This window comes from Pristiophorus japonicus, chromosome 11, assembly GCF_044704955.1.
Source record: "Pristiophorus japonicus isolate sPriJap1 chromosome 11, sPriJap1.hap1, whole genome shotgun sequence".
In the NCBI taxonomy this organism is placed as follows: domain Eukaryota; kingdom Metazoa; phylum Chordata; class Chondrichthyes; family Pristiophoridae; genus Pristiophorus; species Pristiophorus japonicus.
In genome coordinates this window covers 24,993,108-25,009,459 of record NC_091987.1, presented here as the reverse complement: position 1 = coordinate 25,009,459, position 16,352 = coordinate 24,993,108, and the positions used below count along the sequence as shown (strand labels likewise).

At 43.6% G+C, this 16,352-nt stretch overlaps 1 protein-coding gene across 1 annotated transcript in view; it reads left to right on the top strand.

Moving 5' to 3' along the window:
- LOC139275516 (ubiquitin-associated and SH3 domain-containing protein A-like) overlaps positions 1-16,352 on the top strand; it is a 156,540-nt gene that overhangs the window by 37,426 nt on the left and 102,762 nt on the right. Inside the window, exon 4 of the mRNA XM_070892687.1 lies at positions 13,697-13,895. Within this exon, the coding sequence (XP_070748788.1) occupies positions 13,697-13,895 (199 nt within the window). The remainder of the gene's footprint in view (positions 1-13,696; positions 13,896-16,352) is intronic.

The window sequence follows — 16,352 nt, the reverse complement described above, 5'->3', positions numbered from 1 at the left end:
CCATTACAGTTCCACTAATGGTGTGTTACACATTGCACCAGTAGTTACACTAATGGCGTGTTACACACTGCACCAGTAGTTACACTAATGGCGTGTTACGCACTGCACCAGTAGTTACACATACGGTGTGTTAAACACCGCACCAGTAGTTACACTAATGGTGTGTTACACACTGCACCAGTACAGTTACACTCATGGTGTGTTACACACTGCACCTGTACAGTTACACTAATGGTGTGTTACACACTGCACCAGTACAGTTACACTAATGATGTATTACACCGTGCACCAGTAGTTACACTAATGGGATGTTACACACTGCACCAGTAGTTACACAAATGGTGTGTTACACACTGCACCAGTAGTTACACTAATGGTCTGTTAAACACTGCACCAGTAGTTACACTAATGGTGTGTTACACAGTGCACCAGTACAGTTACACTCATGGTGTGTTACACACTGCACCTGTACAGTTACACTAATGGTGTGTTACACACTGCACCAGTACAGTTACACTAATGATGTATTACACCGTGCACCAGTAGTTACACTAATGGGATGTTACACACTGCACCAGTAGTTACACAAATGGTGTGTTACACACTGCACCAGTAGTTACACTAATGGTCTGTTAAACACTGCACCAGTAGTTACACTAATGGTGTGTTACACAGTGCACCAGTAGTTACACTAATGGTGTGTTACACACTGCACCAGTAGTTACACTAATGGTGTCTTACACACCGCACCAGTAGTTACACAAATGGTGTGTTACACACTGCACCAGTACAGTTACACTAATGGTGTGTTACACATTGCACCAGTTGTACACTAATGGTGTGTTACACACTGCACCAGCAGTTACATTAATGGTGTGTTACACACTGTACCTGTACAGTTGCACTAATGGTGTGTTACACACTGCACCAGCAGTTACACTAATGGTGTGTTACACACTGCACCAGTACAGTTACACTAATGGTGTGTTACACACTGCATCAGTAGTTACACGAATGGTGTGTTACACACTGCACCAGTAGTTATCCTAATGATGTGTTACACACTGCATCAGAAATTACACTTATGGTGTGTTACACACTGCACCATTACAGTTCCACTAATGGTGTGTTACACATTGCACCAGTAGTTACACGAATGGCGTGTTACACACTGCACCAGTAGTTACACTAATGGCGTGTTACGCACTGCACCAGTAGTTACACATACGGTGTGTTAAACACCGCACCAGTAGTTACACTAATGGTGTGTTACACACTGCACCAGTACAGTTACACTAATGGTGTGTTACACATTGCACCAGTAGGTACACTAATGGTGTGTTACACACTGCACCAGTAGTTACACTAATGGTGTGTTAAACACTGCACTAGTACAGTTACACTCATGGTGTGTTACACACTGCACCTGTACTGTTACACTAATGGTGTGTTACACACTGCACCAGTACAGTTACACTAATGGTGTATTACACAGTGCACCAGTAGTTACACTAATGGGATGTTACACACTGCACCAGTAGTTACACTAATGGTCTGTTAAACACTGCACCAGTAGTTACACTAATGGTGTGTTACACAGTGCACCAGTAGTTACACTAATGGTGTGTTACACACTGCACCAGTAGTTACACGAATAGTGTGTTAGACACTGCACCAGTAGTTACACTAATGGTGTGTTACACACTGCATCTGTACAGTTACACTAATGGTGTGTTACACACTGCATCAGTAGTTAAACTAATGGTGTGTTACACACTGCACCTGTACAGTTACACTAATGGTGTGTTTCACACCGCACCAGTAGTTACACTAATGGTGTAATACACACTGCACCAGTACAGTTACACAAAAGTGTGTTACACACTGCATCAGTAGTTACACTAATGGTGTGTTACACACTCCATCAGTCGTTACACTAATGGTGTGTTACACACTGCACCAGTAGTTATCCTAATGCTGTGTTGCACACTGCATCAGAAATTACACTTATGGTGTGTTACACACTGCACCATTACAGTTCCACTAATGGTGTGTTACACATTGCACCAGTAGTTACACTAATGGCGTGTTACGCACTGCACCAGTAGTTACACGAACGGTGTGTTAAACACCGCACCAGTAGTTACACTAATGGTGTGTTACACACTGCACCAGTACAGTTACACTAATGGTGTGTTACACTAATGGTGTGTTACACACTGCACCAGTTGTTACACTAATGGTGTGTTAAACACTGCACTAGTACAGTTACACTCATGGTGTGTTACACACTGCACCTGTACAGTTACACTAATGGTGTGTTACACACTTCACCAGTACAGTTACACTAATGGTGTATTACACAGTGCACCAGTAGTTACACTAATGGGGTGTTACACACTGCACCAGTAGTTACACGAATGGTGTGTTACACACTGCACCAGTAGTTACACTAATGGTCTGTTAAACACTGCAGCAGTAGTTACACTAATGGTCTGTTACACAGTGCACCAGTAGTTACACTAATGGTGTGTTACACACTGCACCAGTAGTTACACTAATGTCGTGTTACACACTGCACCAGTAGTTACACTAATGGTGTGTTACACACTGCACCAGTAGTTAAACTAATGGTGTTTTGCACACTGCACCAGTCGTTACACTAATGGCATGTTACACACTGCACCAGTAGGTAAACTAATGGTGTGTTACACACTGCACCAGTACAGTTACACTAATGGTGTGTTACACACAGCACCAGTATAGTTACACTAATGGTGTGTTACACACTGCACCAGTAGGTAAACTAATGGTGTGTTACACACTGCACCAGTACAGTTACACTGATGGTGTGTTACACACAGCACCAGTATAGTTACACTAATGGTGTGTTACACACTGCACCAGTAGTGACACTAATGGCGTGTTACACACTGCACCAGTAGTTACACTAATGGTGTGTTGCACACTTCACCAGTACATGTGCACTAATGGTGTGTTACACACAGCACCAGTCCAGTTACACTAATGGTGTTTTACACACTGCACCAGTAGTTACACTAATGGCGTATTACACACTGCACCATTAGTGACACTAATGGTGTAATACCTACTGCACCAGTAGTTTCACGAATGGTGTGTTGCACACTGCACCAGTAGTTACACTAATGGCATGTTATACCTGCACCAGTCGTGACACTAATGATGTATTACACTCTGCACCAGTAGTTACACTAATGATGTGTTACACACTGCATCAGTCGTTAAACTAATGGTGTGTTACACACTGAACCAGTACAGTTATACTAATGGTGTGTTACACACTGAACCAGTACAGTTATACTAATGGTGTGTTTCACACCACACCAGTCGTTACACTAATGGTGTAATACACACTGCACCAGTACAGTTACACAAATGGTGTGTTACACACTACACCAGTACAGTTACACTAATGGTGTTTTACACACTGCACCAGTAGTTGCGCTAATGGTGTATTACACACTGCACCGCGAGTGACACTAATGGTGTGTTACACACTGCACCAGTAGTTACACGAATGGTGTGTTATACACTGCACAAGTAGTTACACTAATGGTGTGTTACACACTGCACCTGTACAGTTACACTAATGGTGTGTTACACACTGCATCAGTAGTTAAACTAATGGTGTGTTACACACTGCACCAGTACAGTTACACTAATGGTGTGTTTCACACCGCACCAGTAGTTACACTAATGGTGTAATACACACTGCACCAGTACAGTTACACAAATGGTGTGTTACACACTGCATCAGTACAGTTACACTAATGCTGTGTTATACACTGCACCAGTAGTTACACTAATGGTGTATTGCACACTACACCAGTACATTTACACTAATGGTGTGTTACACACTGCACCAGTAGTTACACTAATAGTGTGTTACACACTGCACCAGTAGTTACGCTAATGGTGTGTTACACACTGCACCAGTATTTACACTAATGGTGTGTTACACACTGCACCAGTAGTTACGCTAATGGTGTGTTACACACTGCACCAGTTCTACACTAACGGTGTGTTACACACTGCACCAGTAGTTACACTAATGGTCTGTTACACACTGCACCAGTAGTTACACTAATGGTGTGTTACACACTGCACCAGTAGTTACACTAATGGTCTGTTACACACCGCACCAGTAGTTACATTAATGGTATGTTGCACACTGCACCAGTCCAGTTACACTAATGGTGTGTTACACATCGCACCAGTACAGTTACCCTAATGGTGTGTTACACATTGCAACAGTATTTAAACTAATGGTTTGTTACACACTGCTCCAGTAGTTACACTAATGGTGTGTTATACACTGCACCAGTAGTTCCACTAATGGTTTATTACACACTGCACCCATACAGTTACACTAATGGTGTGTTACACACTGCACCAGTAGTTACACTAATGGTGTATTACACACTGCACCAGTACAGTTACACGAATGGTGTGTTACACACTGCACCAGTAGTTCCACTAATGGTTTATTACACACTGCACCCATACAGTTACACTAATGGTGTGTTACACACTGCACCAGTACAGTTACACTAACGGTGTGTTACACAGTGCATCAGTAGTTACACTAACGGTGTGTTACACACTGCACCAGTAGTTACACTAATGGTCTGTTACACACTGCACCTGTACAGTTACACGAATGGTGTGTTACACAGTGCACCAGTAGTTACACTAATGGCATGTTACACACTGCACCAGTAGTTACACTAATAGTGTGTTACCCACTGCACCTGTACAGTTACACTAATGGTGTGTTACACAGTGCACCAGTAGTTACACTAATGGTGTGTTGCACGCTGCACCAGTAGTTACACTAATGGTGTGTTACACACTGCACCTGTACAGTTACACTAATGGTGTGTTACACACTGCACATGTACAGTTACACTAATGGTGTGTTACACACTGCACCAGTAGTTACACCAATGGTTTATTACAAACTGCACCTCTACAGTTACACTAATGATCTGTTACACACTGCACCAGTACAGTTATACTAATGGTGTGTTACGCACTGCATCAGTAGTTACACTAATGGTGTGTTACACACTGCACCAGTAGTTACACTAATGGTGTGTTACACACTGCACCAGTACAGTTACACTAATGGTGTGCAACACACTGCATCAGAAATTACACTAATGGTGTGTTACACACTGCGCCTGCACAGTTACACTCATGGTGTGTTACACACTGCGCCTGTACAGTTGCACTCATGGTGTGTTACACACTGTACCAGTACAGTTACACTAATAGTGTGTTACACACTGCAACAGTAGATGCACTAACGGTGTATTACACAGTGCACCAGTAGTTACACTACTGGTGTGTTGCACGCTGCACCAGTAGTTACACTAATGGTGTGTTACACACTGCACCAGTAGTTACACAAATAGTGTGTCACACATTGCACCAGTACAGTCACACTAATGGTATGTTACACACTGCATCAGAAATTACACGAATGGTGTGTTACACACTGCACCAGTCGTTACACTAATAGTGTGTTACACACTGCACCAGTAGTTACACTAATTGTGTGTTACACACCGTACCAGTACAGTTGCACTAATGGTGTGTTACACACTGCACCAGTACAATTACACTAATGGTGTGGTACACACTGCACCAGTAGTTGCACTAATGGTGTGTTACACACCGCACCAGTAGTTACACTAATGGTGTGTTGCACACTGCACCAGTACAGTTACACTAATGGTGTGTTACACATTGCAGCAGTAGTTACACTAATGGCATGTTACACACTGCACCAGTAGTTACACTAATGGCGTGTTACGCGCTGCACCAGTAGTTACACTAATGGTGTGTTAAACACTGCACCAGTAGTTACACTAATGGTGAGTTACACACTGCACCAGTAGTTACACTAATGGTGTGTTACACATTGCACCTGTACAGTTACACTAATGGTGTGTTACACACTGCACCTGTACAGTTACACTAATGGTGTGTTACACACTGCACCAGTAGTTACACTGATGGTGTATTATACACTGCACCATTAGTGACACTAATGGTGTAATAACTACTGCACCAGTAGTTACACTAATGGTGTATTACACACTACACCAGTACATTTACACTAATAGTGCGTTACACACTGCACCAGTAGTTACGCTAATGCTGTGTTGCACACTGCACCAGTAGTTGCACTAATGGTGTGTTACATACTGCACCAGTAGTTACACTAATAGTGTATTACACACTGAACCAGTACAGTTACACTAATGGTGTGCAACACACTGCATCAGAAATTACACTAATGGTGTGTTACACACTGCACCAGTATTTACATTAATGGTGTGTTACACACTGCACCAGTAGTTATCCTAATGGTGTGTTACACACTGCACCAGTAGTTACACTAATGGTGTGTTACACACTGTACCAGTAGATGCACTAATGGTGTGTTACACGCTGCACCAGTAGTTACACTAATGATGTGTTACACACTGCACCAGTAGTTACACTAATAGTGTGTTACACACTGCAACAGTAGTTATACGAATGGTGTGTTGCACATTGCACCAGTAGTTACACTAATGGTGTGTTACACACTGCACCAGTGGTTACACTAATAGTGTGTTACACACTGCACCAGTAGTTACACTAATGGTGTGTTACTCATTGCACCAGTAGTTACACTAATGGTGTGTTACACACTGCACCAGTGCAGTTACACTAATGGAGAGTTACACATTGCACCAGTAGTTACACTAATGATGTGTTTCACACTGCACCAGTAGTTACACTAATGGTGTGTTACTCATTGCACCAGTAGTCACACTAATGGTGTGTTACACACTGCATCAGAAGTTACACTAATGGTGTGTTACACACTGCACCAGTAGTTACACTAATTGTGTGTTACACACTGCACCAATAGTTACACTAAGTGTGTGTTACACACTGCACCAGTAGTTACACTAATGGTGTGTTACACACTGCACGAGTAGTTACACTAATGGTGTGTTACACACTGTACCAGTACAGTTGCACTAATGGTGTGTTACACACTGCACCAGTACAGTTACACTAATGGTGTGTTACACACTGCACCAGTAGTTACACTAATGGCGTGTTACACACTGCACCAGTAGTTGCACTAATGGTGTGTTACACACTGCATCAGAAATTACACTAATGGTGTGTTACACACTGCACCAGTAGTTACACTAATGGTGTGTTACACACTGCACCAGTACAGTTACACTAATGGTGTGTTACACATTGCACCAGTTGTTACACTAATGGCGTGTTACACACTGCACCAATAGTTACACTAATGGTGTGTTACACACTGCATCAGAAATTACACTAATGGTGTGTTACACACTGCACCAGTGCAGTTACACTAATGGAGAGTTACACATTGCACCAGTAGTTACACTAATGATGTGTTTCACACTGCACCAGTCGTTACACTAATGGCATGTTACACACTGCACCAGTAGTTACACTCATGGAGTGTTACACACTGCACCAGTATTTACACTCATGGTGTGTTATACATTGCACCAGTAGTGACACTAATGGTTGTTACACACTACACCAGTCGTTAAACTAATGGTGTGTTACACACTGCACGAGTACAGTTACACTAATGATGTGTTACACACCGCACCAGTAGTTACACTAATGGTGTAATACACACTGCACCAGTTGTACACTAATGGTGTGTTACTCATTGCAACATTAGTTACACTAATGGTGTGTTACACACTGCACCAGTAGTTACACTAATGGTGTGTTACACACTACACCAGTACAGTTACACTAATGGTGTGTTACACACTGCACCAGTAGTTACACTAATGGTGTGTTACACATTGCACCAGCACGGTTACACTAATGGTGTGTTATACATTGCACCAGTAGTTACACTAATGGTGTGTTACACACTGCACCAGTACAGTTTCACTAATGGTGTGTTACACACTGCACCAGTACAGTCATACTAATGTTGTGTTACACACTGCACCAGTACAGTTACACTGCACCAGTTGTACACTCATGGTGTGTTACACACTGCACCAGTAGTTACACTAATGGTGTGTTATACATTGCTCCAGTAGTGACACTAATGGTGTGTTACACACTGCACGAGTACAGTTACACTAATGATGTGTTACACACCGCACCTGTAGTTACACAAATGGTGTAATACACACTGCATCAGTTGTACATCAATGGTGTGTTACACATTGCAACATTAGTTACACTAATGGTGTGTTACACACTGCACCAGTAGTTGCACTAATGGTGTGTTACACACTGCACCAGTAGTTACACTAATGGTGTGTTACACACTGCACCTGTAGTTACACTAATGGTGTGTTACACACTGCACCTGTAGTTACACTAATTGTGTGTTACACGCTGCACCAGTACAGTCATACTAATGTTGTGTTACACACTGCACCAGTACAGTTACACTAATGGTGTGTTACACACTGCACCAGTAGATGCACTAACGGTGTATTACACAGTGCACCAGTAGTTACACTAATGGTGTGTTACACACTGCACCAGCAATTACACTAATGGTGTGTTACACACTGTACCAGTACAGTTGCACTAATGGTGTGTTACACACTGCACCAGCAATTACACTAATGCTGTGTTACACACTGTACCAGTACAGTTGCACTAATGGTGTGTTACACACTGCAGCAGTACAGTGACACTAATGGTGTGTTACACACTGCACCAGTAGTTACACTAATGGCGCGTTACACATTGCACCAGTAGTTGCACTAATGGTGTGTTACACACCGCACCAGTAGTTACACTAATGGTGTCTTACACACCGCACCGGTAGTTAAACAAATGGTGTGTTACACACTGCACCAGTACAGTTACACTAATGGTGTGTTACACATTGCACCAGTTGTACACTAATGGTGTGTTACACACTGCACCAGCAGTTACACTAATGGTGTGTTACACACTGTACCTGTACAGTTGCACTAATGGTGTGTTACACACTGCACCAGCAGTTACACTAATGGCGTGTTACACACTGCACCAGTACAGTTACACTAATGGTGTGTTACACACTGCATCAGTAGTTACACTAATGGTGTGTTACACACTGCACCAGTAGTTATCCTAATGATGTGTTACACACTGCATCAGAAATTACACTTATGGTGTGTTACACACTGCACCATTACAGTTCCACTAATGGTGTGTTACACATTGCACCAGTAGTTACACTAATGGCGTGTTACACACTGCACCAGTAGTTACACTAATGGCGTGTTACGCACTGCACCAGTAGTTACACGAACGGTGTGTTAAACACCGCACCAGTAGTTACACTAATGGTGTGTTACACACTGCACCAGTACAGTTACACTAATGGTGTGTTACACATTGCACCAGTAGTTACACTAATGGTGTGTTACACACTGCACCAGTAGTTACACTAATGGTGTGTTAAACACTGCACTAGTACAGTTACACTCATGGTGTGTTACACACTGCACCTGTACAGTTACACTAATGGTGTGTTACACACTGCACCAGTACAGTTACACTAATGGTGTATTACACAGTGCACCAGTAGTTACACTAATGGGATGTTACACACTGCACCAGTAGTTACACAAATGGTGTGTTACACACTGCACCAGTAGTTACACTAATGGTCTGTTAAACACTGCACCAGTAGTTACACTAATGGTGTGTTACACAGTGCACCAGTAGTTACACTAATGGTGTGTTACACACTGCACCAGTAGTTACACTAATGGTGTCTTACACACCGCACCAGTAGTTACACAAATGGTGTGTTACACACTGCACCAGTACAGTTACACTAATGGTGTGTTACACATTGCACCAGTTGTACACTAATGGTGTGTTACACACTGCACCAGCAGTTACACTAATGGTGTGTTACACACTGTACCTGTACAGTTGCACTAATGGTGTGTTACACACTGCACCAGCAGTTACACTAATGGTGTGTTACACACTGTACCTGTACAGTTGCACTAATGGTGTGTTACACACTGCACCAGCAGTTACACTAATGGTGTGTTACACACTGTACCTGTACAGTTGCACTAATGGTGTGTTACACACTGTACCTGTACAGTTGCACTAATGGTGTGTTACACACTGCACCAGCAGTTACACTAATGGTGTGTTACACACTGCACCAGTACAGTTACACTAATGGTGTGTTACACACTGCATCAGTAGTTACACGAATGGTGTGTTACACACTGCACCAGTAGTTATCCTAATGATGTGTTACACACTGCATCAGAAATTACACTTATGGTGTGTTACACACTGCACCATTACAGTTCCACTAATGGTGTGTTACACATTGCACCAGTAGTTACACTAATGGCGTGTTACACACTGCACCAGTAGTTACACTAATGGCGTGTTACGCACTGCACCAGTAGTTACACATACGGTGTGTTAAACACCGCACCAGTAGTTACACTAATGGCGTGTTACGCACTGCACCAGTAGTTACACATACGGTGTGTTAAACACCGCACCAGTAGTTACACTAATGGTGTGTTACACACTGCACCAGTACAGTTACACTCATGGTGTGTTACACACTGCACCTGTACAGTTACACTAATGGTGTGTTACACACTGCACCAGTACAGTTACACTAATGGTGTATTACACAGTGCACCAGTAGTTACACTAATGGGATGTTACACACTGCACCAGTAGTTACACAAATGGTGTGTTACACACTGCACCAGTAGTTACACTAATGGTCTGTTAAACACTGCACCAGTAGTTACACTAATGGTGTGTTACACAGTGCACCAGTAGTTACACTAATGGTGTGTTACACACTGCACCAGTAGTTACACTAATGGTGTCTTACACACCGCACCAGTAGTTACACAAATGGTGTGTTACACACTGCACCAGTACAGTTACACTAATGGTGTGTTACACATTGCACCAGTTGTACACTAATGGTGTGTTACACACTGCACCAGCAGTTACATTAATGGTGTGTTACACACTGTACCTGTACAGTTGCACTAATGGTGTGTTACACACTGCACCAGCAGTTACACTAATGGTGTGTTACACACTGCACCAGTACAGTTACACTAATGGTGTGTTACACACTGCATCAGTAGTTACACGAATGGTGTGTTACACACTGCACCAGTAGTTATCCTAATGATGTGTTACACACTGCATCAGAAATTACACTTATGGTGTGTTACACACTGCACCATTACAGTTCCACTAATGGTGTGTTACACATTGCACCAGTAGTTACACTAATGGCGTGTTACACACTGCACCAGTAGTTACACTAATGGCGTGTTACGCACTGCACCAGTAGTTACACATACGGTGTGTTAAACACCGCACCAGTAGTTACACTAATGGTGTGTTACACACTGCACCAGTACAGTTACACTAATGGTGTGTTACACATTGCACCAGTAGTTACACTAATGGTGTGTTACACACTGCACCAGTAGTTACACTAATGGTGTGTTAAACACTGCACTAGTACAGTTACACTCATGGTGTGTTACACACTGCACCTGTACAGTTACACTAATGGTGTGTTACACACTGCACCAGTACAGTTACACTAATGGTGTATTACACAGTGCACCAGTAGTTACACTAATGGGATGTTACACACTGCACCAGTAGTTACACTAATGGTCTGTTAAACACTGCACCAGTAGTTACACTAATGGTGTGTTACACAGTGCACCAGTAGTTACACAAATGGTGTGTTACACACTGCACCAGTACAGTTACACTAATGGTGTGTTACACATTGCACCAGTTGTACACTAATGGTGTGTTACACACTGCACCAGTAGTTGCACTAATGGTGTGTTACACACTGCACCAGTAGTTACACTAATGGTGTGTTACACACTGCATCAGAAATTACACTAATGGTGTGTTACACACTGCACCAGTAGTTACACTAATGGTGTGTTACACACTGCACCAGTACAGTTACACTAATGGTGTGTTACACATTGCACCAGTTGTTACACTAATGGCGTGTTACACACTGCACCAATAGTTACACTAATGGTGTGTTACACACTGCATCAGAAATTACACTAATGGTGTGTTACACACTGCACCAGTGCAGTTACACTAATGGAGAGTTGCACACTGCACCAGTCGTTACACTAATGGCATGTTACACACTGCACCAGTAGTTACACTCATGGAGTGTTACACACTGCACCAGTATTTACACTCATGGTGTGTTATACATTGCACCAGTAGTGACACTAATGGTTGTTACACACTACACCAGTCGTTAAACTAATGGTGTGTTACACACTGCACGAGTACAGTTACACTAATGATGTGTTACACACCGCACCAGTAGTTACACTAATGGTGTAATACACACTGCACCAGTTGTACACTAATGGTGTGTTACTCATTGCAACATTAGTTACACTAATGGTGTGTTACACACTGCACCAGTAGTTACACTAATGGTGTGTTACACACTACACCAGTACAGTTACACTAATGGTGTGTTACACACTGCACCAGTAGTTACACTAATGGTGTGTTACACATTGCACCAGCACGGTTACACTAATGGTGTGTTATACATTGCACCAGTAGTTACACTAATGGTGTGTTACACACTGCACCAGTACAGTTTCACTAATGGTGTGTTACACACTGCACCAGTACAGTCATACTAATGTTGTGTTACACACTGCACCAGTACAGTTACACTGCACCAGTTGTACACTCATGGTGTGTTACACACTGCACCAGTACAGTTACACTAATGGTGTTTGCGCACTGCACCAGTAGTTACACTAATGGTGTATTACACACTGCACCAGTAGTTACACTAATGGTGTATTACACACTGCACCAGTAGTTAAACTGATGGTGTGTTACACACTGCACCAGTACAGTTACACTAATGGTGTGTTGCACACTGCAGCAGGACACATACTGTAATGGTGTATTACACACTGCACCTGTACAGTTACATTCATGGTGTATTACACACTGCACCTGTACAGTTACACTAATGGTGTGTTACACATTGTACCAGTGCACTTACACTAATGGTGTGTTGCACACTGCACCAGTACAGTGCTTCTTCCTCCCAAAATGTAGCACTTTCCACTTTTCTACATTAAATGTAATTTACCATGCACCTGTCCATTCTCCCAGCCTGTCTCTGTCCTTTTCAACTATCTCACTGTCCTGTTCACTGTTCCCTCTGCTTCCGCGCCCTATTCCCAGCTGCAGATTTTGGAATTGTGTCCTGTACACCCAAATCCCAGTCATTAATGTATATTGCTGGTGGGTGAGCTTCCTGTACAAGTACAATATTGGAAAATAATCCCTTTCAACCATGTCTTTGTTTTGACAGACTAGAATGATGGACCGTGAGAAGGACACTCAGCCCACCGCGCTGTGTCCACTCTGAGCGAGCTAGCCGATCAGTTAGTTCATAAATAGAGAAATAGACAAGAAATTGGGTCAATCTCGGGTACACTGAGTCAGTTATTGTATTTCTCACCTCCGATCACCAGTCTGAGAATCTGAGTTTACCATGGGCTGTCACTAATAGTATTTCTCCCTGCAGTGTGAAGACTGTAAATTGGAGAGTTTGTGCAAAGCACTGAAGAAGGCAGGAGCCAGGTTTATGGGTCGTTTCCCATCCTGTCTCTCTCTGAATGTTCACGCAACTCCCAGTTATATTGGATTCTTCTTTGATGAAACAAGTGCCGACATCATCAAACAATTTGCACTGGCCTTTGCGGCAGAGGCCAGCGTCTTGGCAGGTAAGGGAACAGTTGTTTATATCTGACAAATATCAGTACATCAAGTTGCAGCACTGCAACTGAAATATTGTGAAGATCCAATCAATCCTTGTCCTCTGAGGGGGGGATTGGCTGACAAACGGGCAGAGACAATGCTCGGGCCCGCAGGCGGTCATTCAGCCCATCACACCCCTGCCTCTCAGAGGGAGAAGCCTCTGTCGGGCAGAGGGTGGGGAAGCTGGGGCTGTTCTGGTCAGAACACAAATTTAAAGGAGATCTGATGCAGGTGTTGAAAATGATGAACTGCTTTAAGAAGGCTATTCGGGAGAACTTAGCTCCAGGCTGATCAAACAATAATTATTCAGCATTATTGAAGAACAAAGGAAGCCGTTTCAAATATTTCAAGTTGAGCGTTACTAAGACTTAGATTGCTCAACCAGAAATAGGGCATTTAAATGGAAAGTCAATAAATAATTGAAAAGGAAGAATTTACCGGGTTATGGGGCAAGGAGGCGGACATTTCCTGCAGAGGCACCAAGGGCCAGATAACTTCATTCGGTGCAGCGTGACTCTGTAACTTGGGTGGGCCATAAAACCGTCTGGCAGAGTTCTCCCGGCTCATTATATACCCCGTTATATATCCGCCCGTTATGCACCCCGTTATACACCAAGCCCGTTATACACCCCGTTATACACGCCATTATACACCCCGTTATATATCCGCCCGTTATACACCCCGTTATACACCAAGCCCGTTATATACCCCGTTATACACCAAGCCCGTTATACACCCCGTTATACACCCCGCCCGTTATATACCCCGTTATACACACTGACCATTATACAACTCCCGTTATACACCCCGCCCGTTATATACCCCGTTATACACACTGACCATTATACAACTCCCGTTATACATCCTGCCCGTTATATACCCCGTTATACACACTGACCATTATACATCTCCCGTTATACACCCGTTCGTTATACACCCGCCCGTTTACACCTGCCCATTATACACCCGCCCGTTATACACCCCGTTATACGCCCGCGCGTTATACACCCCGTTATACACTCCGTTGTACACCCCGCCCGTTATATACCCCGTTATACACCAAGCCCGTTATACACTCCGTTATACACCCCTCCCGTTATATATCCCGTTATACACCAAGCCCGTTCTACACTCCATTATACATCCCGCCCGTTATATACCCCGTTATACACACTGACCATTACACACCTCCCGTTATACACCCCGCCCGTTTTATATACCCCGTTATACACCAAGCCCGTTATACACTCCGTTATACATCCCGCCCGTTATATACCCCGTTATACACACTGACCATTATACACCTCCCGTTATACATCCCGCCCGTTTTATATACCCCGTTATACACCAAGCCCGTTATACACTCCGTTATACACCCCGCCCGTTATATACCCCGTTATACACCAAGCCCGTTATACACTCCGTTATACATCCCGCCCGTTATATACCCCGTTATACACACTGACCATTATACACCTCCCGTTATACATCCCGTCCGTTATACACCCGTTCGTTATACACCCGCCCGATTACACCTGCCCATTATACACCCGCCCGTTATACACCCCCGCGTTATACACCCCATTATACACTCTGTTGTACACCCCGCCCGTTATACACGCCGGTTATACACCCGCCCGTTATACACCCCGTTATACACACTGACCATTATACACCTCCCGTTATACATCCCGCCCATTATACACCCGCCCGTTATACACCCCGTTATACACCCGCGCGTTATACACCCAGTTATACACCCCGTTGTACACCCCGCCCATTATACACGCCGGTTATAAACCTGCCCGTTATACACCCTCGTTATACACATTCCCGTTATACACCCCACCCATTATACACCCGCCCGTTATACACTCATCCATTATACGCCCTGTTATACACCCCGCCTATTATACACCCTGTTATATACACACCCGTTAGACACCCGCCCGTTATACACCCGCTCATTATACACACCGCCCGTTATACACCCCGTTATACATCCGACCGTTTTACACCCACCCGTTAGACACACCGCCCATTATACACCGCGTTATATACCCAACCCTTTATACACACAACCATTATACGCTCGCCCGTTATACACCCCATTATACACCCCGTTATACACCCCGTCCGTTATACACCCACCCGTTATATACGGCCATTATACACCCCGTTATACACACTGCCCATTATTCACCCCGTTATATACCCACCCATTATAAACCGCGCCCGTTATACACACCGCCTGTTATACACCCCGTTAAACAACCACCCGTTATACACCCCATTATATACCCGCCCTAAATACACCCCGCCCATTATACACCCACCTGTTATACAGCCCATTATACACACCGCCCGTTATACACATATTCTACACACCGCCCAATTTACAGCCCGTTATATACCCGCCCATT